The sequence below is a fragment of the Vicia villosa genome, linkage group LG5 (assembly GCF_029867415.1).
Source record: "Vicia villosa cultivar HV-30 ecotype Madison, WI linkage group LG5, Vvil1.0, whole genome shotgun sequence".
Taxonomy (NCBI): Eukaryota; Viridiplantae; Streptophyta; class Magnoliopsida; order Fabales; family Fabaceae; genus Vicia; species Vicia villosa.
Window position 1 is genome coordinate 6539889 of NC_081184.1, and position 25228 is coordinate 6565116.

The 25228-nt window shown below is 31.8% G+C and overlaps 6 protein-coding genes and 1 long non-coding RNA gene across 7 annotated transcripts; 3 read left to right on the forward strand and 4 right to left on the reverse strand.

Annotated features, from left to right (window-relative positions):
- Positions 1-1801: 1801 nt before the first annotated feature.
- Positions 1802-2492, forward strand: LOC131604109 (uncharacterized). The gene is made up of 2 exons (XM_058876597.1): positions 1802-1850; positions 1963-2492. Exons 1-2 carry the CDS (start codon positions 1802-1804, stop codon positions 2490-2492), a joined length of 579 nt encoding a protein of 192 aa, XP_058732580.1.
- A 150-nt stretch (positions 2493-2642) lies between these two features.
- Positions 2643-4005, forward strand: LOC131604110 (uncharacterized). The gene is made up of 2 exons (XM_058876598.1): positions 2643-3776; positions 3847-4005. Exons 1-2 carry the CDS (start codon positions 2643-2645, stop codon positions 4003-4005), a joined length of 1293 nt encoding a protein of 430 aa, XP_058732581.1.
- Positions 4006-4229: 224 nt separating this feature from the next.
- On the reverse strand, positions 4230-5669 carry LOC131604111 (protein MAIN-LIKE 1-like). Its single transcript, XM_058876600.1, has 3 exons — positions 5061-5669; positions 4566-4949; positions 4230-4448 (listed from the first exon to the last, which is right to left on the reverse strand). Exons 1-3 carry the CDS (start codon positions 5667-5669, stop codon positions 4230-4232), a joined length of 1212 nt encoding a protein of 403 aa, XP_058732583.1.
- A 4002-nt stretch (positions 5670-9671) lies between these two features.
- Positions 9672-11457, reverse strand: LOC131601247 (uncharacterized). The gene is made up of 3 exons (XR_009283601.1): positions 10797-11457; positions 10433-10553; positions 9672-10288 (listed from the first exon to the last, which is right to left on the reverse strand). It is a non-coding gene; the product is annotated as an uncharacterized LOC131601247 (long non-coding RNA).
- A 169-nt stretch (positions 11458-11626) lies between these two features.
- On the forward strand, positions 11627-12793 carry LOC131601246 (CASP-like protein 4B1). The gene is made up of 3 exons (XM_058873020.1): positions 11627-12058; positions 12202-12337; positions 12463-12793. The coding sequence occupies exons 1-3, from the start codon at positions 11829-11831 to the stop codon at positions 12646-12648; spliced, it is 552 nt and encodes a 183-aa protein (XP_058729003.1). The 5' UTR covers positions 11627-11828; the 3' UTR covers positions 12649-12793.
- A 106-nt stretch (positions 12794-12899) lies between these two features.
- LOC131601245 (probable WRKY transcription factor 26) lies at positions 12900-15748 on the reverse strand. The gene is made up of 5 exons (XM_058873019.1): positions 15477-15748; positions 14777-14935; positions 14253-14689; positions 13948-14115; positions 12900-13635 (listed from the first exon to the last, which is right to left on the reverse strand). The coding sequence occupies exons 1-5, from the start codon at positions 15717-15719 to the stop codon at positions 13209-13211; spliced, it is 1434 nt and encodes a 477-aa protein (XP_058729002.1). The 5' UTR covers positions 15720-15748; the 3' UTR covers positions 12900-13208.
- Positions 15749-18302: 2554 nt separating this feature from the next.
- Positions 18303-21313, reverse strand: LOC131606200 (uncharacterized). The gene is made up of 5 exons (XM_058878468.1): positions 20583-21313; positions 19703-19760; positions 19544-19585; positions 19086-19354; positions 18303-18950 (listed from the first exon to the last, which is right to left on the reverse strand). Exons 1-4 carry the CDS (start codon positions 20634-20636, stop codon positions 19170-19172), a joined length of 339 nt encoding a protein of 112 aa, XP_058734451.1. The 5' UTR covers positions 20637-21313; the 3' UTR covers positions 18303-18950; positions 19086-19169.
- Positions 21314-25228: the final 3915 nt, after the last annotated feature.

Consider the following 25228-nt stretch of genomic DNA (forward strand, 5'->3'; position numbering starts at 1 on the left):
TGAGAACAAGAATAAAAGCTAAGAAAAATTGGTTGTACACTGTTGGAAATCCCTCCGAAGAGGAATATGAGGAGGAATGTTTTCCTAACTTTGAAACTAACCATGCAGCTGGTGTTGAGGATGGAAACGAGTCCCCATATCTATCAGGAAACTAGGAAATCTTATTTATATCAGGACAACTGAGGATAGATTCACTCATACGACAAAGTGATATGCTTGAAGACATACATACAGAGGTCGCTAAAAAACTCATGTTATGCTTCCCGCCTCCTCAGTGAGGCAAAATTAATCTTGACAAGAAAATCTATTTTTTGATTTTTTTATGAATTTTGATTCTTAATCATTATAAACAAATAATAGTGACTATAACTAAAATGATAAAATAACAATAAAAAAACCAATATAGAAAAATAATGATGCAAAAGTGAAAATAAAGGATAGATGATTAATAACTCCATGTGCGTGAAATGCGACCAATCATTGAATTAATTCTGAAAGATTGACATGGTAACTTAGTTATAGATAATCTTTGATGCAACAGAAGTTTTACTTACTCACCGCTTATTTCACTATTGAGTTTTTCTTATTGGGCCTTATGGTCAAGCCATAACAAAAATATTAAGACAAATTAGGGGATTTATTATTCAACCCATGCTTTTCTTACGCAACACACGAAATTACTTAAATTTTCCTCAAAACCGAAATCATATTTCTGATACGCACCAAAATTTGATAAACTATACATTAGAACCGAAATTTAATTTCCGGTTTTAACCCAGAGAAGTAATTCTGATTTTATGCTACACGCGAACCAGAAAAACATCATCGAATAACACCAATATCACAAACTCAAAATACAATTCATAGCATAAACATAGGAAATACATTAAGAATTTTAACATAAATCAAACATTACAAATCAACGTCCACGTGGACGTTGCAACATCATGATAATATCATCATTTTCAAGGAAAAACTGTGACCAAAAGTAAATAAATTGTTATTTACAATATTAGGCATCGTTTTCAAGCGTGGGATATATAATTTTTCATAAGTTGCAAAAACCATGTTTATCAGAATAGACCACAGTTTTATTTACTTTAAGATATGGTTTTTCATTGTTGCATAGGTTATTCAATGAAGAAAAATTACATACCGGAAAACTTGACTGCAAGTTATCCGGTGAAGAAAAATTATAAATCGAAAAACTTTACTGCAAGTTATCTGGTGAGGAAAAATTATAAACCGGAAAACTTGATTGCAAGTTATCCGGTGCACTTTGGTAGGGGTGTGAAATGGTAAATATTAAATAATAAAATTATTTAAGAAATTAAAAGGGTAGAAATAGAATATTTTAAAAAATATAGGGATGGAAGGATAATGATAGGGATATTAGGTGAAATTTTCTCGGTTCAAACTCCGATTCAAGTTTTAAAACATTGCTTTGGTCCAACACTTTTTTTGTGCTAGTAGCCCAACCCTCTATTTTTTTAAAAAAAAACTTAAAAATCATTCAAAATATTATTTTTCGGAAAATTATACCCCGTACCCCTACATTTATCCCAATACCCCTACAATTTTAAAAAAATTCCAATTTTATCCTTTTTTAACTTTTAACTTTTTATTTTTATTTTTTATTTTTTCATTTTTACTGTTTGTACGGGCGGAAACTGTTACGTTGCTTAAACCGGATATCCAAAAATGCATAATTCCGGTTAGTAAAATCCAAAACCGGACAACCCAGGGGTGGGTGTTCCGGTTCCTCTTTTTTTTCAATTTTCCTCAACCGGATATCCCAGTAATGGGTGTTCCGGTTTGTTGTGTGTCTCAACCGGATATCCCCTTTGTGGGTATTCCGGTTCCTTTTTTTTTCAATTTTTTTTTCGTTTTTTTTTTATTTTTTAAATTTTTTTTTAAATTTTTTTAATTATATATTAAACTAAATTAATTTGATATATTTAGGTGTGGATCCTCCTTTGATGAAATGCGATGTAACTCAAACATGTGTGGATACAACTGATGTTTTTGTAACTGGTAAAAAATTTACTACAAGAGAAGAGGAGATAAGTTGGATTAAGGAGGTTGGAATCAAGAATAAAGTGACAGTTATAATAACTCGTTCAGATACCAAAACAAGCAAGAGAGGAAGAAGTGATAAATTAGTATTTGGTTGTGATAGAGGTGGAAAATACAAAAAAACAGATAGCGAAACCCAAAGTGCTAGTAAGAGATGTGGTTGTCCTTTCAAAATTAGGTCAACACCGTCGAAAGATGGTTCTGGATGGAAGATCGATGTAAAATGCGGAGTACACAACCACGGCTTACCTGATAGATTTGAAGGTCATGCTTTCGTAAGTCGACTAAATACAGATGATAAGCAACATATTATTGATTTGACAAAACGCCATGTTCCACCAAGACACATATTATTGTCATTGCAAGAGCGTGACCCGGAGAATGTCACTTACAGACATCGATTTGTCGAAGCATGAATCAATCAAGTGTTACATTTGGGCAACACCACAACAAATAGGTATGTTTATGTGATTTTATCGACATTGTTTCTTTATATTAATATTACAGATAATTAGTTGTTTTGTTTTATTTAAAGGGTGGAGTCTGCGCATTGGAAACTTAAGCAAATGTTAGAGAATAGCTTAGGTGATTTATGCAAATGTTGGAAGGCTATGAATGACAATATCAAGATACAAGTGGGCAACATTAGAGCTTCATTTCAGAAGAGTTTTTATGAAGTTGAGCATGCACACACTAGTCCTTTTTATTCAAATTTGCGAGGTTCAGTATCAAGAGCTGCATTGAGGCAGATTGCTGAAGAGTGGTTGAGGATTGACATGGTAGGTACCGATACGCAAAAGTGCGGATGTACTCATAGAAAAGTATATGGGTTACCATGTGCTTGTGAGTTAGGGAGATATACATTGAGTGGTGATGCGATACCAATTGAGGCTATTCATATTCATTGGAGGAAACTAAGTATGGAAGGAAATCAAGATATAGATGCAGATGATGGATCAGAAATAGACATGACAAATGCAATCGATGAAATTTGGAAAAGGTGGAAGTCATTAGATGTTGTCGGAAAAAGAGCATTAAAACGCAGAGTGTGTGAGATTGCTTATCCGACTACAACAAAGATGTGTCCACTGCCTGAAAAAATTAAAACCAAAGGAGGGGTTAAGAAGAAAGGGAAGAGACCTGTGGGATATGATGTTTATCGTGATCCTTCAGGATATAAGTATGTTGATCAAGCACATTCGAGTTCTCAAAAATCTTCAAAGAGGTTATATTCACAACTATCCCAAACCTCAAAAAATAGAGAATTTGATAAATACATTGTACAATTTCCAGATTACATCAGACCATTTATTGATGACATTGTTGATGTAAGAGATGATGGAAATTATGGGTTTAGAGCCATTGCATCTTTGCATGGTTATGGCACAGATGGATGGTTAATGGTTCGCCGGGATTTGGAGAAAGAAATTATAGGTCCTAGAAGTAAGTTGCATGAGGATTTATTTGGTAAACGCCTTCCAACAGTGAGATCATCGTTGGTGATAGAAACTTTAGGACAACAACCACCAAATAAATGGATGACGTTACCTGAGTTGGGCTATGTAATAGCTAATCGGTATAACGTTGTTCTCGTCTCTTTAGGTTACCTTAGTTTGAGTTACTTTCCTATGACGAGTGCACATTCACTTAATGCTTCCATTTACTGCATCGGATTTGTCAATGGAAATCATTGGGTTCAGGTAATTAGAAACACAATTTTGGTACATTCAATCCCTATTTGAGTTTTTCTGATATTTATTTTGTGTGCAGGTAAACATGAATGAAGGATTTCCGTTGCCACCTGTCACAACTGATTGGACGAAATATCGCACAAAAGATACAACTTCTTGGATGGTAGGATTTGCCGGGCGGTTACAACATTGGCAACGGCTTATGCCTATACTACCAAAATATGTCAGCTTAGATTGATTTTATGATATTACAACATTGGCACTATTTAGTTTGATTTTATGATATTAAAACATTGGTACTATTTAGTATGATTTTATGATATTGGATTTTAATATGTTGACAAATGGATTATAAATAGTTAATCTCAAACTATAAGTCTTATAATAATACATACGTCTACAAGTCTCATAACAATACATAAGTCTCAAACTAAAACATAAATATAAACATAAAATGTGACATCAATCAGACTCATTGTCATAAGTAATTGGACCTTCCCTAGGTAATGGTCCGCCCTGTGCAAGTCTGAGTGCTCTAAATATCTCCAGAAACTGTTCGTCTTCAGGAACAGCCTGATGACGCTGTAAGTAATGATGAAGCTCATGAGATATATATGATAATCTCGGGTCTGACGGTCCTTCGTCATAGACAGGCACTGGTACCTTCATCGGCTGATCATCCTGTGGTGCTCTCAAACGAGGATGTGACACCGTATAATACCACGACAATTAATCATCGTCTGTCTCATATGGCATGGTGGCAAACGCATCTGGGGGATCATCGTGGGATCGGATCACCTGCAACACACTCTGCATATATGTAGCCCACTCAACATCCACATCAAGTGTGTCTACATTAGGAGGAGCAGTCGGTATGTACTGTCTGTATCCAAACTGACGCATGCATCTGTCAGGTAAATATAGAACTACAGTACCATACCACTTCAAACCACCCCGGTACAAACAGATATCATCAAAAGGACGGTGCATCCTAGGGTCCTCAAAAGGGCGCCAGACGATATCGTGAGGAGTCAACTGATCTAACACAGCTCGGATGTCAGCCACTTTTTGCGTCCCCTGCCTATATTCCCATTTCATCGCCCTAGCCATCGGACTATCAATGCCACATAACCCAGAAGTACCTCTCTTTCCAACAGTTGGAAAGTACTCATGAATCCAACACTGTAACAAAAGTAAAAGTTACTATTATAAATTAAACTAAATTATAATAAACTGAATTAAACTAAAATAGTAGATATTAAGTATAATTAAATCCTAAGTAAAATTTTGAACCTGAAGAAGAGAGGCATAACCGCCAAGCTGCTTGCATGAATAAAATGAGGCATCCCCTAAGTATCTGTACAGAGTAACCAGTGCAGCTGCCCCCCAGCAATATCTTCCACAAGTATTCAAATCTCTCAATAGTGGTAGATATTTTGCCTCGACAAGAGTAAAAGTCTTGTCGGCAAGAATAGTACAACCTAATAGCAACATCATGTATGCTCTCATAGCGCCTGTAAAGTTATTTGCAGCTCTTTGTTGCACAAAAACTTGCTTCAACCAATCCAATTTATAGTAAGGACCCCTTACAGCAGAAGCCTCTGTAGTTGCATCACTCAGTGAAACACCAAACAACTCTACAGCTAGATGGATAACATCATAATCGGTGACAACAACACCGGGGTCAACCAGCTCGCCCCTAACCGGTACATGAAGAAGGCATGAAACATCATCTAACGTGATGGTCATCTCGCCGAACGGCATATGAAATGACGATGTTTCAGGATGCCATCTCTCAACAAAAGCATATAATAGATGCGTATCTACCCTGGCCAAACTAGTATGCTGCAAAGATGACAGGCCAGATGCAACTAACCAATCTTCCATCTGCCTTGGGAGCATTGCCGGAACCCATCCTATTAATTTGCTGCCATGTGCAGCAACCTTTAAGGTTGGCTTTGGTCGTCTCTCCTGAAAATAATTTGTAATATATGTTAATATATAAGTACATGTAATTTAAAAAAACATTTAAGAAAACATTTATGTACCTCGCCCAACCATAAATGATAGGCAACATGACTCTGATATCTAACCAATAAATATGTATAAGTAGGTCCTCCGGGAAATGCCGGATGCTGCGGACCAACCTCGGGTGCAGTGTTGGAGCAGTAAAGCGGCAAGCAACAAAAGTTTTGGAAGTATCTATCCGGGAAATTTTATCGTCTCCACAGCGACTAGTGCATTGAACTGCCGTTCAACAGTTTCCATAGTTATGAGTTTGGATTGAATTTGTTAAAGATAAAAAAATGGAAAGGTAAATATTAACACAAAAAGAATTCATTCTTTAGAGTGAAGAAACTATCAAGTATTGCATATAATCTACTCTTCACAAACTTAAACTTATTGACCGATTATACTCAACTTGTAACCTATCAATATTACCACATGTCAACAACACAACCCACAACATTATCTAAGTGACGATCTCTCAGACACCTAAACAACACATGAGAAATCCGAGCTTCCCGTAAATGTCAATCTCTCAGACAAATACGACCACTCAGACGCATTAAGCACTGACACTAAGTGATTACCAACCTAATCCATCTCTGCAATTAAGTTAATAGAAAATCATCCTAGATAAGCCTTAGAGCCATACATCTCTATAGACTCAAACACATAGCAACAAAGCAACAATCTAAGACAATAATCCATAAAAATATGAAAGCAAGCTTTATATAACATAATAGTCAACAAATATACATGAGATCAAAGTATATACATAACAAAACTCACAAAAGAAACTACAAAGAGAAGAAATGGAGAAAAACCTAAAAATCTCCCGGTTTGTCGGCTCCGATTGATGAAGGATTCAACCCCGGATCATCCATTTGACAGCTCCAATGTGTTTTCTAGCATCATTCCATTCAAAAAATGCTATTGGATGGATTGGAGCTCTAAAATATCCAACCATCCTTGAAAAAATGATTTCCAACAGCTTTATTGCGTTTTCTGCCGACACTGCTTCGCCCGACGACTAAAATGGTTCGCCCGGCGACTCCAGGAAGTAGCAAATCAAACTTTTGGGCCAGTCGGGCTCGCCCGGCGAGCCTAATCCTTCGCCCGGCGAGTGACACTAGTAGCAGAAAAATTCTGCACTGTTTCGGCCATAACTTGAGAACCGTAACTCCGATTTGCGCCTGGTTCGAAGCGTTAGAAAGCTTATTCAATGCTCTATCTAATAATGAATGAATGGAGACCATTTTGATGATTTTTATCATCCTTATTTTGAGCCTTAGCCACCAAATGAGTTGATTCCGCCGCTCAAAATCGCGCGTTTGAAGCCGTGTCTTCGACACTTTATTGCTCATGGCCCAAATACGCAAGAATACCTACAAAAAGAGTAGAAAACTATCAAAAAGTATAAAAGTGTATGAAAATATATCTATTCACAAAGTATATGTATTTATGCACAAAACGGGGAATTATTCAACGGTATTAACAAAAAGTATCGATAAGTGCCACTATTTACACACACAAAATAACGACTTTCTGGCACTCAACACTCTCCCCAACTTTATACTTGTTTGTCCTCAAACAAGAAACAAACAACTCAAAGAAATAAAAGCGATCAACCAAAGAATCACGATTCGACAAGTTTTGAAAAACGGAAAACAAATGTATAGTTCAAACAAAAACGCACAAGCAAAGTAAACACTTACCTCAATCCTACAACGGATAACATAAACATGAAACAAACGCAAAGTACAAAATAATATACCAAACATTCTAAAACAATACTAGTTCAAAAATGAATCACACCTAGCAAAATGAAATCATCGGTAGATGACAAACACACAAAATAAGGTAATTTCACTCATCCACAATCTTGCAAACAAAAGACTAAATTATGCAGTCATCCAAAAATTATGTTGAAAACACAAATGCAAGAATCACAAGGACTTTTCAAGGTTGTAATGTGGCTTGGTTAACAAACAAGGGATAATTCCTAAGGCTAATCGAAACAAAATTTTGCCCAAACCTAAGGGAGTGATCAACTCACAAAAGTTCAAACACAAAATTCCAATCAAACTTCCTCATCAACCCACATTTCACACCAAAGCACCATACTTATTTGCACAATTATTCAAACTCTTTTTTTTTCTTTTTCAAAACTTTTCTCTTTTTTCTTTCTTTTTCTTTTCACTTTTTTTTCACATATTTTTTTTTCTTTTCTTTCAACCTCATAGCAATCAACCAATAAGTACACAATCATTCTCTCCCCAACTTGAATTCAACCATATTATCAAAATGTGAATACTCCCTACTTTCTAAGGCAAGGTAAAAATTCAAACCAAAAATCATGGTTAAGGGTTCAAGAAAACAAAGAATCAACATCCATACAAAAATGAGAACCAAACACTCATAGACAAGCATTTAGCAAAAACAACATGGACATTGACAAAAAGGCTCAAAGGAGGTATTAATGATCACACACTCACAAGGTGAATTGACTATTTGGCCAAGGTAGTTGTGCTCAAAATGAAACAAAAATGCCTTGATCCTTTTCATGCTTTCATATAATCAACACAAACAAAAGATTAAGCATAATAAAACCCAGTTAGAACAAGAATGTGGTCTCCAGCACATGTAAATAATGGAAAGCTACCTCACAAAAAAGGTGGGAACTAAAGTGATTCACAAATGAACAAGTATACAAAAGAATGAATGGCATAAAAGTTGTAAAAAGCCTAAGTATCAAGAATATGCTAAAGTCTAGAAAGCGATAAAAACATACCTTGAATGTGTACAAAACTTAAACAAAATCATTACCATACACTCGCAAGTCAAAATGATCAAACTTGGAAAATCACCTCAAATTCCTCAAGCTACTCAAAACAAGCTCAAAGACAAACACACAACTATTAATATACACAAACTAAAAGACCATATGAAATTGTCTAAACAAATTTAAAAGTGAAGATTTGAAATTTAAGAACTGGTCCAATCTAAATTTGTTTAGACAATTGCATCACACTACCTAAACTAAACAAAAACTAAAAAGAATACACATGCTTGTTTTACGTCGTAAGCTCAACGCCTGTTATTAAAGAAAGTTCCTTCAAGTTACTTCTGTCCGGCTATTCCTAACAACACACAAGCAAACGTGAAAAGAACAAACAATGATATAACAAATTCACAACTATAAGTATAAATATAAACAAGTAAGACTATACAATATGTGCGATATAAACAAACTCAAAACAAAAGAAACTATTGCGATGCAAGTTCAATAAAACACCAATCCCCGGCAACGACGCCGTTTTGTTGGAGCGGTAAAGCGGCAAGCAACAAAAGTTTTGGAAATATTTATCCGGGAATTTATCGTGTCCACAGAGATTAGTGATATCAAACTGCCATTCAACAGTTTCCGCAATTATGAGTTTAGATTATAATGGGTTTAGACGGTAAATGCATAAATTTAACTTATGAACACAAAATAAATTCATTCTTCAAATAGAAGAAACTATCAAGTATTGCATATAATCTACTCTTCACAAACTTAAACTTATTGACCGAATATACTCAACTTGTAACCTATCAATATTACCACATGTCAACAACACAACCCACAACATTATCTAAGTGACGATCTCTCAGACACCTAAACAACACATGAGAAATCCGAGCTTCCCGTAAATGTCGATCTCTCAGACATACACGACCACTCAGACGCATTAAGCACTGACACTAAGTGATTATCAACCTAATCCATCTCTGCAATTAAGATAATAGAAAATCATCCTAGATAAGCATTAGAGCCCTACATCTCTATAGCAACTCAAACACATAGCAACAAAGCAACAATCTAAGACAATAAACCATAAAAATATGAAAGCAAGCTTTATATAACATAATAGTCAACAAATATACATGAGATTAAAGTATATACATAACAAAACTCACAAAAGAAACTACAAAGAGAAGAAATGGAGAAAAACCCAAAAATCTCCCGGTTTGTCGGCTCCGATTGATGAAGGATTCAACCCCGGATCATCCATTTGACAGCTCCAATGTGTTTTCTAGCATCATTCCACTCAAAAAATGCTATTGGATGGATTGGAGCTCTAAAATATCCAACCATACTTGAAAAAATGATTTCCAACAGCTTTATTGCGTTTTCTGCCGACACTGATTCGCCCGGCGACTCCAGGCAGTAGCAAATCACATTTTTGGGTCAGTCGGGCTCGCCCGGCGAGTGACACCAGTAGCAGAAAATTTTTGCACTGTTTCGGCCATAACTTGAGAACCGTAACTCCGATTTGCGCCTGGTTCGAAGCGTTAGAAAGCTTATTCAATGCTCTATCTAATAATGAATGAATGGAGACCAAATTGATGATTTTTATCATCCTTATTTTGAGCCTTAACCGCCAAATGAGTTGATTCCGCCGCTCAAAATCGCGCGTTTGAAGCCGTGTCTTCGACACTTTATTGCTCATGGCCCAAATACGCAAGAATACCTACAAAAAGAGTAGAAAACTATCAAAAAGTATAAAAGTGTATGAAAATATATCTATTCACAAAGTATATGTTTTTTCGCACAAAACGGGGAATTATTCAACGGTATTAACAAAAAGTATCGATAAGTGCCACTATTTACACACACAAAATAACGACTTTCTGGCACTCAACATGCAGCTCCCTGCTGTCCCTCGCCATCAGCCTCTCGACGTTGTCTTCCTCTTTGACGCATCCTGTCGATCGCACCTCCTCTTCTTCGAACCACTAAAAATAAAAAATAAAAGTTAACAATTAAATAAAATGTTATTAAAAATTAAATATAATATTAAAAACATAAAAAAATTAACTAAAAACGAAAAAAAAAGAATCGGATACCCCAAGGGGGGTTATCCGGCTGAGGGAAACAAGAACCGGAAACCCCATCACTAGGTTATCCAGTTGGTAACGAAAGGAACCAGAAACCCCATCGCTGGGTTATCCGGCTGAGAAATTTTTTGGAAAACTCACTATTTGCTTGAAATTAGAACTGGAACTGCAGAGACTGGGATATCCGGTTTTGGCTGAAAAAATTTGTCTTCTCTCCACTGCTAACGGAACGGTAAGAATGAGGGAAAAAGTTAAAAATTTTGGAATTTTTACTATTTATACAGGGGTAAATTTGTCCGAATTTTTTTTTGTAGGGACGTATTGGGATAAACGTAGGGGTATGGGGTATAATTTTCTATTTTTCTTGGGAATAAATGTCATTCGATCCAACAAAATGGCCCAACCAGTATTATCCAAACCAACCCACATGTAACTCCGTATCACTAGTAACTTGTACAATCCATTCACATCCATGGTCGGCTATGTGCCATTTCACCTAGATTCGGTTTGATTCGAACAAAATTTTGACTGCAAATCCGGCCAAACCCATCTCATGCCCACCCAATAGAGGTCAAATTTTGTGTGATAATACATATTGAAATCACTTGAACTTGTTTAATCTAGTTGCTAATAATCATAATTTACTATGAAACATTTACACAGTTCTGCACCCTTAAAGTCCTCTTCTCATTTTCAAAACATACTTTACACTTTTATTTATATATTCATCATTTCCACTTGAACATCACCTTTTCGCCTATGCATAAACATATGTACAAACCTATTCAAAATAAAAATTTAGAAGAATTATTTTAACCCTTTGATATAAGGAAATAATAGAGATCAATGCAAAAATATATAATACAATATCTTTATATAAATTTTAATATAACCCCTTAGGTAAAGGAAGAGGTAAAATACAAAGGAAGAGATCAAGAGTATAACATAATCCTATGAATTTTTTAAAAATGTACTTGTTCTTATGAGTACACTAAGTATGTATTTTGTTATTTTATTGTTCTCTTGTCTTTAACAATTTAACCTAATCTTTCTTCATTTAGGTGAAGAAGAAAACACACTATATCAATATTAAGCATGCATATTTCTTGAGTCTCATTTTGTAATCTTATTGTATAAAATTTTAAACTCATAAGTGCTATTGATTATCAAACAATGATGTTGGATTCTACCAATTCAGAAGTGAAGGTAGACATGAGTCCACCGAGGCCGCCGAGTGGAGTCGGCGACGGAATCCTACAAAGATGGAAGAGGGAGGACTCTCTCAAGAGAGGCTCATTAGGATTGAGAGGAGTTGCTCTATTTTTCTCCTTGGTTTCTTTCCTCCTCATGGCAAGTAATAACCATGGCAAATGGCAACATTTTGACATGTTTCAAGAATACAGGTACAAAATATAGTCACAAACATAATTTAAAAAATAAAATAATTGTGGTTATAATTTCTTTTAGAAAAATCTTACAATATTAAAAATGACTTCTGCAATTTAATTTTTTAAATTTTAATTTGTATCTTTTTATTTTATTTTAGGTATTTGCTTGCAGTAACAATATTTTCTAGTTTATACACTGGAGGGCAAGTGTATAGACAAATTCATGAACTTTCAACTGGGAATAATATGTTTAGGCCTACCACTGCAGCTTTGATTGATTTTCTTGGGGATCAAGTAAGAGTGTTCTTTTTTTTTTTTTTTATCATATGATTTAATTTTAGTAAAATTAATACTAGTGAAAATATTAAATTTTGTCCTATAATTAAAAAAAAAATTTAATAAAAAGTATTTAATTTCAGGTGATGGCATATATGTTGATATCATCAGCATCCACAGCAATTCCTGTAACAGATAGAATGAGAGAAGGAGGAGATACTCTATTTACAGACTCATCAGCTGCAACCATTACTATGGCCTTTTTTGCTTTTTTTTTTCTTGCACTATCAGCAATCATATCTGGATACAAATTATCAGCCCAAAGTTAGTTGAATAAAGTTTACTTCAATTATGTTTTTTTTTTTTTTCATCTATTTTGTTTTTGAATAAAATACATTTGTATGTAAATTTGTCGAAGAACTGAGTTTATGAATCTCTGCCTTTTTAAGTTTTTGTGTATGCTACAATGAGATGTGAAATTGTACTAGTTGTTCCTAGATTGAGCTAACTTGAGGATAGTTGAAATTGCCATGACAAGTACACATAGTCTTAGGGAGTAATTGACTGCAATACAGGACTCAGCACAAGAAAATATTTTATTTCATTCTAAACAAAATAATAATAGAATTAGTCATCCAACATATTTTATAAATATGTTATTCTTAGATTGAACTAAATTAGTATATGCTTATGGTTACTTCCTTTTCTATATATTTTACAAAAACATATCAATGATATGTAAAACATAAATCCCTTGCGTTTATTTAGTCGGTGTTGCAAAATCTGGACCGTTAGATTGAAATCAATTCAAACTAATCGATGAGATTTGTTTACACCGACTTAATAAGTGTAAAGGATTCTGAGTGACGAATGATGTTTGATTTTCAAATTATAAATTCTTCGACAAAAAAGACTGAAGGAACGAGTTATCCTTAGCCGAGTATTGTTCATAATCTACATTTGATCCGGTTGATTTGTCCGAAAGGTTTGTAGAATTCAGCATCATGTCTAGCTGAAAAGGTTGTTGTACTTGAGTTCCAGAATTTGGTAGCTTTGAATCATGAAGTGCATTTGTGAAATTTGATAAGATAGAATAATTAGTCACTGGTGAAGGCCTTATAGGGGTTACATTACATGTGATGTTGTTGTTGTTAAGAGATGTTTTGTTCATGTGATAGCTTGAACTTCCTCTTCCTAGAGGTACTTCATGGTTATGTTTCCCTTCATATGTTGTGATCACTGCTTTCATATCATGTGCTGCTCTCTCAACATGTTTTCTCACAGGACAACCTTGGATTACACATTTGTAGTAGCTCCTACATAAACAATATTTTCGAGATTAGTGTTGAACAGGGACACAAGAATACGTATCAGATATCAGACACACTTTCAGTTTGAAGTTATAATATTAATATTAAAACACGTATCAGACAAACATACTTTCAGTTTAAAGTTATAATATTAATATTTTCGGAATCACTATTGAATAGTACATGTATTAGATATTATATACACTTTCAGTTCGAAGTTATAACAATAATATTTTCGAGGTTAATGTTGAATAGTACATGTGTAAGATATGAGACACACTTGAAGTTCGATGTTGTAACACTTAAAAATTTAAATACCTTGGATTTGGATTTCCTTTAACAACTTTTTGTCCATATTTTCTCCATCTATATCCATCATCAAGAATATCAATTTCACTTGTAGTTTGAACCACAACTCTAGCTTCCCTAACAGTTCTACTCCCTTCTGTGGAATAACAATAGCTATCATTCTCATTTTCTCCCTTCCTACAATAATAAAAATTATAAATTAGTATTATCGAAACCAACTCACAAGTCTGAAATCTAAATCGTCTGATCATAACGATCTCGATTCAACATCAAGTAAATAGAGTAATAGAGTGTATACAATTTATCGATCTTACCATCTTTTGGCCTCGATTCCCAACTCATCGTAATCTCCTCCAGAAAAACTAGTTTGAGACATTTGCTCAAACTCATCCTCTCCCAAAGAAAGATCCGAAATCAACGAATTGTTGCTCGATGAAAAGCCTTGATGAATAGATTGAGAACTTGTTTTTCTCTTTGAACACATAGGCTTAGGATGGTTATGACTTCCCTTATACACTATTTCAGTAACATGTCCCTCCAAAGACCTTTCAACTTTCTTCCTCATCAAGCAAACTGGATTAGTGCACTTGTAATAGCTTCTAGGATTTTCACTTCCTTTCACTTGTTTCTCTCCATATTTTCTCCACTTGTACCCATCTTCTTCTGATCTTCTTTGTTCTTTGATAGACATAGAACTAGAAGCATTGGTTTCATTGAATGTTAATGTGTCATGTTTCTTTGCTGGCTCATCCTGTTCAAGATGAACAAGTATTAGTTAATGACAAGATTAAAGAAAATTTAACTAAGTAAAATAATAAGAGAAAAGAAAAAAACTTACCACTTGATACATAGTTGTTGAAGATTGAAAAGATTCATGCATGTTTTGTTTTTGTGTTTGAAAAGGTAGCTCAGAGAAGTTTCTCTCTTCTAATTCCTTGTTATGTTGTTGGTTGATGATTTGGTCACAAGATGGCTCAGTTGTATAAGATGAAGGAATCTAAAAGAATCATATAAAGAAAGACTATTAGTAACTAGTTAGGACCCAAAACTAACACTGGAGTTCAAAAAGTTGGAGATCATATCTAGATTAGTCGCAATTTTACTATATGACAAAATAATTAAAAGTTCTATTTAACCACAATTTAAACATGACAAATATTTTATAAATTATAGTTAACCAAAATTTAATCAGACAAATTTTAGACCTGTGCAGTAATGCGTTTTACACGTCCTCAAAGACAAGTCTGAGGCACGAGGAACGACAAAACATTTGATGTCTCTGCGAATATTATGTAATGTAACCAAAGTTTAAGTCACATGACCACATGTATGAGTTGCATGTGGACATGATATTTCATAATACAAATCTATAACTATAGTTTTAAATTGCGGTTGCAGTCTTTTTTTAGTCTCTGCAACAAGATAACAAGAATTTCAACTATATCACACAAACTTTGTCATAACATAGAAGTTCATAATGAGGGTGATTTGAAAGCTAGAAAATTAATTATAACATGACAAGTGAGAATGTAACATACATTATTGGCAGGAGAAAGAAAGGAAGGTGAATCCAATAACTCTGAAGGACTAAAGCCAGGTGGAAAATCAGAAGAACAAGTGTTATAAATCACTTCATCAAGTTCAAAATTATCATCATCATCATCATGAGTTTTGAGTTGAGGAGAAGTTCCAACAAGTTTTGCAATATCAAAGGTTGTACTAATAAGGTTATTATTATTGGTATTGAAAAGGTTGTTGTTGTTGTTGAAACTAAAAGACATAGTTGAGAAAACTGAGGTTGTTGTGTGAAAAAGTTTGGAGTGTGTTTGAATATAAAGTTCATAGTGTTTTATTTATATGGTTCATATGTTGTGCTGAGCAAAGTGTTTGGAAGCTACTTGTGAGAAGTTGAAGTTTGACCGTTGAAAAGGCAATAGGTCAAGTGTTGTGGGTTTGACTTGACTGAGCCTATCATTGCATTATTTTACATGGCGTTCTCTCCTTTGCCACCTGTCTCATGCGGTGGCACTATTTTCTACTACCCATAACTAGTAACAAACCCGTGCGTACGCACGAGTTCTCGTCTGATACGCGTATTTGCTTGCATAATATATTTATTATAAATATAAATTTAAAAAAGAAAAAATATTTAAATTAATAATAGATTTTTTTTCGTATATATTTAAGTCAAAAATAAATATTTTTCCGTATATCATTTTTGAAAAAAAAATTTAGATCATAAAATAAAAAGAGTTTATTATTATTTCATATATACAAATATTTTAATCAATATCATATCTTTACTGTACTTCTTTTAATCAATAACAAACCCGTGCGTACGCACGGGTTCTGGTCTGATACGCGTATTTGCTTGCATAATATATTTATTATAAATATAAATTTAAAAAAGAAAAAATATTTAAATTAGTAATAAATTTTTTTTCGTATATAAAATATTTAAGTCAATAATAAATATTTTCTCGTATATCATTTTTGAAAAAAAAAATTAGATCATAAAATAAAAAAGAGTTTATTATTATTTCATATATACAAATATTTTAATCAATATCATATCTTTACTGTACTTTCTTTTTTTTAATATTATTTACAAAAAAATTTAAATCAATAATAAATTTGTTCCAGTAGATAAATTTTAATTTTAATTTTTTTTTGGATCTAGTCAAATCTATTTTAAAAAGGTGAATTCTTATCTACCCAACTCAAAAAGTTGGGTAAGGTTACCTCTTTTGTAAAATGTTTTGAAAACAACACATATTTGTAGTATTTTAATAAATAATTAAATGCGTTAAATGAGATGGAATCATGTAATTGATTAGAGGTAGACTACCCAACTTTTTGTGATGGGTAGAGAAGTTGTCCCCTTTTAAAAAATAATCAAACATATTAAAATCAATTATACATCTTTAAAATTAAAAATTATTTAATGTTGTATTAAATAAATCATTAAAAATTGACAACAATCTAATTGTATTAAAATTCATACACAACTATTGCCTTAAGAAAACTTTGTTATATATTTTTTAACAAACATTAAACTACTATTTTTGATTCCGCTGGATCCTTTGGTGATCGCATGTACTTCATGGATTTTTTGAATTAATAAATTCTTTTAGTTAAAAAAAACAGTTTATTATTTTTTTTCATATATACAAGTATTTTTATCAAAAAAACATTTTTAAAAAGTAATAGAAAATATAGATAATAACATCATACCATAAATTTAAAGTTTAATACTAATAATTATATTTTAATGTAATATTTCTAATTTTAGACATTACATTATCTTCTTAAAAAGTAACAGAAAATAAATAAATATTAAAGGAAATGAATTGAAAAAATAAAGTAAATTTGGTAATAAAAGAAAAACTATTTAGTGTTTTGATATACTTTGCTTATTCTGATTTCAACACCTCATTTATCTTTTAATATTAAATATTTTTAATTTTCTTATTCTGATTTCAATACCTCATTTATCTTTTAATATTAAATATTTTTAATTTTCTGTACTATTCATACTCCATCCTACATTTCTATCCTATACTTCTATCATTTAATTTAATATTAAACTTTTTAAATTTTCTGTACTATACATACTTCATCCTACATTTCTATCAATGTCATTTTTTTTCTTTTTTCAATATCATTCAATGACTACTATTACCTACTACGTTGTTTTTGCCTACTATTATCTATTATGTTGCTTCTGTTCAGTGTACTCTAAGAATTGTCTAATCTCATTTATAATTTGAATCATTCATCTATATATTTCTATTTAATATATAACTTATACAATATAATATTTATAATCTTATACTATATGGTATTTCTATTAATATATAGTATTTTTATTAAAGTGATTTTTATGTAAGTAAAAAAATACTATATTTTTGTGGGTAACATAAATAGAAGATTATTTTATGGATAATATATTATAATATTATTCTTTCAAAGATAAAAAAATGAAGGTTTGATTTTGAAAAGATTGTAATAAGAATAGTAAGATATTATTTTGAATAAAAACCAAATCATACTCACTAATGATTACGTAAAAAAAAATGAAGGTATCATTTTTGAGAAGATTGTAATAAAATAATAAGATATTATTTTGAATAAAAAATCAAATCAAATCAAATTATTTGATCTCTTTCACGTTCTCTTTTCACGTTCTCTTACTCAGTTTACCTGTAATTTTTTTCTTCCCTACTTTTCTATGGTAAAGAAATCTTAAATATAAAGAGGAAGAATATTAGTAAACCACAAATATATATTTCTTTTCAATCAGCCTCTCTTCTTTTTTTTTTTTCAAAAAAAAACTTATAATGATTGAAGCAAAATCGCTTACAACCACCACCAGAAACCGTCCTATGTCACCGAAATATATAATGGAGCTACTATTTATAGATCTATTTTTTTTTAAAAAAAAAGTTATTTAAAAAAATATTAATTTTCATATGAATATTATGGTCCTTAATCTTGGTAAAAAAACTATAAAAAAAATATTGAAAATAATTAAAGAGAAATCTATTTGGTGAAGGAAATGATGAAAAACAAAGTCATGTGTAAATGACAAATCATAAAAAAACACAATCAAACTCAATTAAATGGTCAAGCTTGGACTTTCAATATGTATGGCTTTCAATTTCAGCAAATTTCACATCAACTTTCAAAGGTTATCAAATGCAATAAAAAGATATAAATACAATAATAAAGTTTCATATCATAAAACCATATTCTCAACATTAAAAATCAATGATATGCTGCAACAACAAAAAATCAGTTCAGCACCCATTAATATTTGAAAATGGAACAAAAGTTGATAACTTTCTTCATGATGATGAAATCATACATTGGCTTTCCTCCTCATTTTTGTTCAGCATGCTTTACTCTACTTTAAATCTTTTACTCTATTTATTTCGGAAGCCAATTCAGAAGAAAAAAAAGTACACCATATCCATTAATTTACACCTTTCTTAATGTGAATCTTTTTCAACCTGAGAAAAAAAATATTATACACATCATCAGATCCATCCAAATAAAGTAAAAAACAATATATCAAAAGATTGGAAATCAAATATCCAAAATAGAAAAACACAAAAAAAAAAAAATAGGTATGATTAGTTATTTACCAGAAACAATTTTCGCTCCTTCCATTGTTCCATTTCAGGATCATATTCATACATATAACAAAGTAAAAACCTGAAATATGAGTTTTAACTTTTAAGATAAAGATTAATGTTGAATGCTACAACAATACAAACTTTAAAATCTATAGGTTCAAAGTGATTAAATAGAATATATGCAAGTAAGAAACTAATGGGAATTCCAACAACAAAACTGAAAACCCCCAAGCAAACTGGTATGAAAGAAAAGTTGAACAAACACAAAGGCAAAAAACCTGCAACATAAAAAACAAAAAAGTTAAACAAAGTGAAATCTAAAAGAAGAAGATGGTGAAATTTGAAAAACACAAAAGGTGGAGAATAAAAAACTACAACATCATAGTTTCAACATTGCAACACACACATATTGCTCACGGTTTGACCTATCACGGTTGCTATTGCAAATATGCATATTGTTCACTCACATGTTTCAACATTACAAATAGACACCATTTTATCATAAGCTCCTGCAAAGAACAAATCAACATGCTAAAGTTATAAAAAAAAAATTCTGAAAAGCACTTGTCTTTTGCTCTCCAAAAGAGCTAATGATTCAATTTGATAGAATAAGTCATAGCACTTACTGGATGTCCAATGCCTAAAAATCCAACTGCTTATCCAATGGAAGCTGATAATGCAAAGCTGCATTATATTTTACCCCAGCATTATATTTAATAAGCATACATTTGATTAAGTATGAATCTTTCATTATATATAATAAGATTAATTAAGCCTAAGAATATAAAATAATCCTTCAAATTAAATACTAAATATTAATTAGCCAATATCATCAAGTAGGCATGTTTGGTAGAAACTCTTTTAATCGGTATATATAATCAATTTAAAAAATCTGAAGAAGCTCCACCAAGCAAAGACTTCATGAACAAAGCCAATCACTAAATTGTGAATAACAACACCATCGTAATTATGAAGAAAAGCATCTCAAATTACAATATTAGTTTTGTCTATCCCTATTTCAAACTCAATAGTTGCACATATGCCATTTCTTTTGAACAACAACTCTATGTTTGACAGGAAAACTAACATGGTAATATGTTGTCATAATTTTACATTTCTCATTCAAAATATTTGATATCTCGACACATTCACTATTTGACTGAAAGTATACAATCCCGCACTGACTCTTGAAACAAAATCTAGAAACAAATTAACAAAATAAAGCAATAAAATCATATAGAAACAAAATAATCAAAACAATGGAATATTACACATTTGAAAATTATTATATAACCTCTTAGTTATTTTGGATGACCATTAAATACATGTACCATTTATCAAACAGGTAGAGTGCAAAAAACTAACCTTTAACAATACCATTCTTATGTTTTCTTAGTTGTTGTATATGGAACCAGACTTTAAAAAACTTAAAAAATGTTCAAAATACCAATTTTATAATTAGAAATAAATACTAACAGAGACTAAGGAAAGAGTAAAAAAGAGTACCTTAATTTTGTCAACAGACACCTCTCCATCAAACAGATTTTTTACCATCATCATTTCTGGTGTATGGAACCCTAAAATCTGCACATATAAAATACCAAATAATATAAACACAATATATGCAAAAAATTTGGAGCTTTACGACAGATCTACCACCGCGAAATTGCACACCGCCGTAAAATCGCCGAAAACATCAGATCCGTCGCCATCAACTCTTCGCTCGAAACAAAATCATAACCCACAAACAGATCTCCATCTTCTTCGCTTGAAATCGAATCGAAAACCAAAAACAAATCTCCATATCTTTTGCTTGAGATCGCAACAACATTATGTAAACAGGTTTATCGTTTGATCTCATATGGTTATTCTTCTTTGACATCTATGTGGCTTTTCCAAAAGCAAAAAGAAAGTGAAGAGGAAGAAGAAAGAAGCTGCATCTTGAGAAGCTTCGGGAGAGAGAAAAAAGAAAAATAATTTTGTGATGTTTGATAAAAAAGAGAGAATAATACAGAAAGAATAGGAAGGTTTGGAAAAAAAAGAATCACAATAGAACCCGATGACATCATCAAATGAATTACACCTACCAAACAAAGGCCTAATTGAATAAATATGTGGTTGAAATAGAACAAAGTGACATCACTGGTTGGAAAAAGTAATTTTTAGACACAAATTGCCCCTAAAATGTTGTGGTGGCAGCCAAAGAGAAAAGGGCAAAAATGTTTTTTCCAGAACAATTTCCTTTCTTATATTATAGATTTATTTTTATATATTTTATTCTCACTATTTTCATATTGTTCAGCAAAATATTTTTTTTATCTTTAAACACTAAGTTGCCATAACTATTAAAAATTTGAGATTAATTTGTATGCACTTGGAAATTGTTTTACACGTTATTTGTAATTTGTATGCACTTGAAAAATGTTTTAGTTTAGAAAATTTCTTTACCCACCTCCCTATGGGTGGTCACCTCCTGCGAAAAATCAAAACTACCCCTGCTTCGGAAGTTCATTTCCGAAAGCGTGTTTTTTTTAAAAAATTGACTTACTTCGGAAGTTCATTTCCGAAACAATTATTTCGGAAGTTCACTTCCGAAATACTGCGATTTCTGCAGATTTATCAAAACACTCCCCCTCCCCTAATCATTTACCCTAAATCAAAACAAAAAGTGGCTGAGGCGAAAATTTGTGCAAACAGAATTCCAAAGCTGCATCAAGGCTCCAATCACACTGCTAAACAACATTCAAAAGCCCTCAATCCTAACACTTTGTAAGTTTTGAAATTTTTAGATCTATTATTCAAATGCATGTTATTTAGGGTTTTAATTGCATAAATGATATATGGCTAGGTTGTTAGTAGTATTTAGGTTGTTTAGAAGCATTTTGATTTGGTTTGAAGGTTGATTTAGGGGTCTGCCATGGAAGTTGCAGGAAATTGCATCGCAGGGGTGTTTCGGAAGTTCATTTCATAAAACACCTCCATCCCAGTTTTCGGAAATGAACTTCCGAAATATATCAGAAGTTCAAATTTTTTTGTTTTTTATTTTGTCTCGCATATTAATCGATTTCAACTGTTTACAGGAACATGTCAGACAACCAACAAGCACGCAGGACTGCGTCTTCTAAAGAGGGCGCTAAGGGAAGAAAGAGTTCTTCAAAGAAGGAGGTGAAAGAGGTGAAGGAGGTGAAGGAGGTGAAGGAGAAGAAGAAGCTTTTGACTGGTTCTGCTTCTCGTCCCCTGGGAGTCCATGGCTCGGACGCGCAGGCTCAGCCTTCAGGCGTGATCAACGCTGATGGTTCTGATAATGAGTGGGATGAAGATTGGTATAATTATCTTCATTCGGAGGAGTTCGCTCGTCGAGAAGAATAACGTGTTTTTATTTTGTTTGATGTGTATTTTGTAACGCTCGTCGGGCAGAATAACATGTTTTTGTTTTGTTTGACGTGTCTTGTTTTGTTCTGATTTTGGATTGTATCGAATAATGTTTTTGTATTGGATTTATCATCTTAGTTTTTGGAAGTGGTAACCGGGGCTGGAACATATGACGGAGGAGGTGGATGTCCGGAGGAAGAAGAACCGGAGGTACGTCCACCGCGAGACAAATGAGCCAATCAATGTAAGCTATAGTTTATCATTATCATCTGGGGACGTCATTTCTAAAAAATCAAGATTAAAAATAATAAGATTTTTTTCCCAATTTTTTGTAATGACGTCCCCTGATGATAATGATAAACTATAGCTTACATTGATTGGCTCCTTTGTGTCGCGGTGGACGTACCTCCGGTTCTTCTTCCTCCGGACATCCACCTCCTCCGTCATATGTTCCGGCCCGGGTTACCACTTCCAAAAACTAAGATGATAATATTATCGTTGTAATCTTCACCCGATTAAATAAAGCGAATTGAAACTTTAATTTTCGTTGGAAGTCTTTTTTTCTCCCCACCACTCTCTCATCCCCACCTACCAGTGTTCAACAATATGTAACTTAAATTTTATGTAATATTATCGTTGTAATCTTCACCCGATTAAATAAAGCGAATTGTTGTTGTTTTTCATTTTATTCTGTCCAGACATATTTTCGGAAGTTCATTTCCGAATTCCTCCAAGGGGGTGCGTTCGGAGATGAACTTCCGAAACACCACATTTTCTGAAAAAGTCACTTTATTTCGGAGATGAATCTCCGAATTCAATATTTTATATTAAAAAAAACACGTTTTCGGAAGTTCATTTCCGAAAACACCTTTTTCAAGAAAAAAAGTACAGTTTCGGAAATGAACTTCCGAAACAAGGGGTATTGTGGTAAATTCACCGGAGGTGACCAAGAAGGTTGGGAGGTGGGTGAAGAAATTTTCTTAATTTATACCATCGTTACGAGTGCAAAAACGGATATGGCCGTTGTGCATTTCTGTTTTACCTGTATTTTAATGTAAAATATGACATTTTCACATGATATACCATATATATATATATATATATATATATATATATATATATATAGAGGAGGGATATTCTTACTCCAGGAGTAAGTTATCAACACTTACTCCTCATCATGACCATTGATTCTTTTCAATTCAATGGTTAAAATTAATGAGTAATTAAATGTGGAGAGAGAAAAATAATACTCATTAATTTTAACCATTGGATTGAAAAGAATCAATGGTCATGATGAGGAGTAAGTGTTGATAACTTACTCCTGGAGTAAGAATATCCCTCCTCATATATATATATATATATATATATATATATATATATATAGGGCATATCATATGAGAATGCCATATATATATGAGAATGTGAGAATGAATCTGAACCGTTGGATTTTAAAATAAATGGTGGAGATTATGAGTGAATCTTTTTTTTCTCTCTCCTGCATCTTGAAATAAATGTAGTAGAGAGAAAAAAAATATTCACTCATAATCTCCACCATTTATTTTAAAATCCAACGGTTCAGATTCATTCTCATATTCTCATATAAATATGGCATTCTCATATGATATGCCCTATATATATATATATATATATATATATATATATATATATATATATATATATATATATATATATATCATATGAGAATGTCATATTTATATGAGAATATGAGAATGAATCTGAACCATGGGATTTTAAAATATAGGAGAGAGAAAAAAAGATTCACTCATAATCTCCACCATTTATTTTTGAATCCAATGATTCGGATTCATTTTCACATAAAAAAGACATTCTCATAATATGCCATTTATATATATTTTATATATATATATATATATATATATATATATATATATATATATATATATATATATATATATATATATATATATATATATATATATATATATATATATATATATATATATATATATATATATATATATATATATATATATATATATATATATATATATATATATATATATATATATATATATATATATATATATATATATATATATATATATATATATATATATATATATATATATATAGTTTATAGTTAATATCGATTTTCCGTGTCATATGGGGCGAATTGGAAAAACGCCGCTTGTAAAAAATTAAAGACTATCTCCTTAAATTTTTAGATTCTCTTATTCTATCCTTTGATTCCTTTCAATAGATTTGGTCAGCAGAATCTTTGATTTGGCATTATGATATTTTTATTTTTATGATATGGATTATCCATTTTATCTTTTATTTATTTATTTAAAATGTCAAGTTGAATTTCCTTTTGATTTTTATAAACCATTGAAATCTTAAAACACCCAAATAATGTTTGAATATATATATATATATATATATATATATATATATATATATATATATATATATATATATATATATATATATATATATATATATATATATATATATATATATATGATTGAGATTAAATTGTGATCTTTAATAAATTATGTGTCATTAAGAGAAAAAAGAAATTATTAATCAAATTTAAAAAAATATCTTTTATTCTCAACTATTAAATATAAATTCAATGGTTATTATTAGATTCTCACGTACTCATATAACTTACTCATTCTCATATGATATGTTAAAGATTATGAGAACATGAGAACATGAATCTGAACCATTAGATTTTAAAATAAATGGTAAAGATTATGTGTCAATCTTTTTTTCTCTCTAATCCATTATTAAAA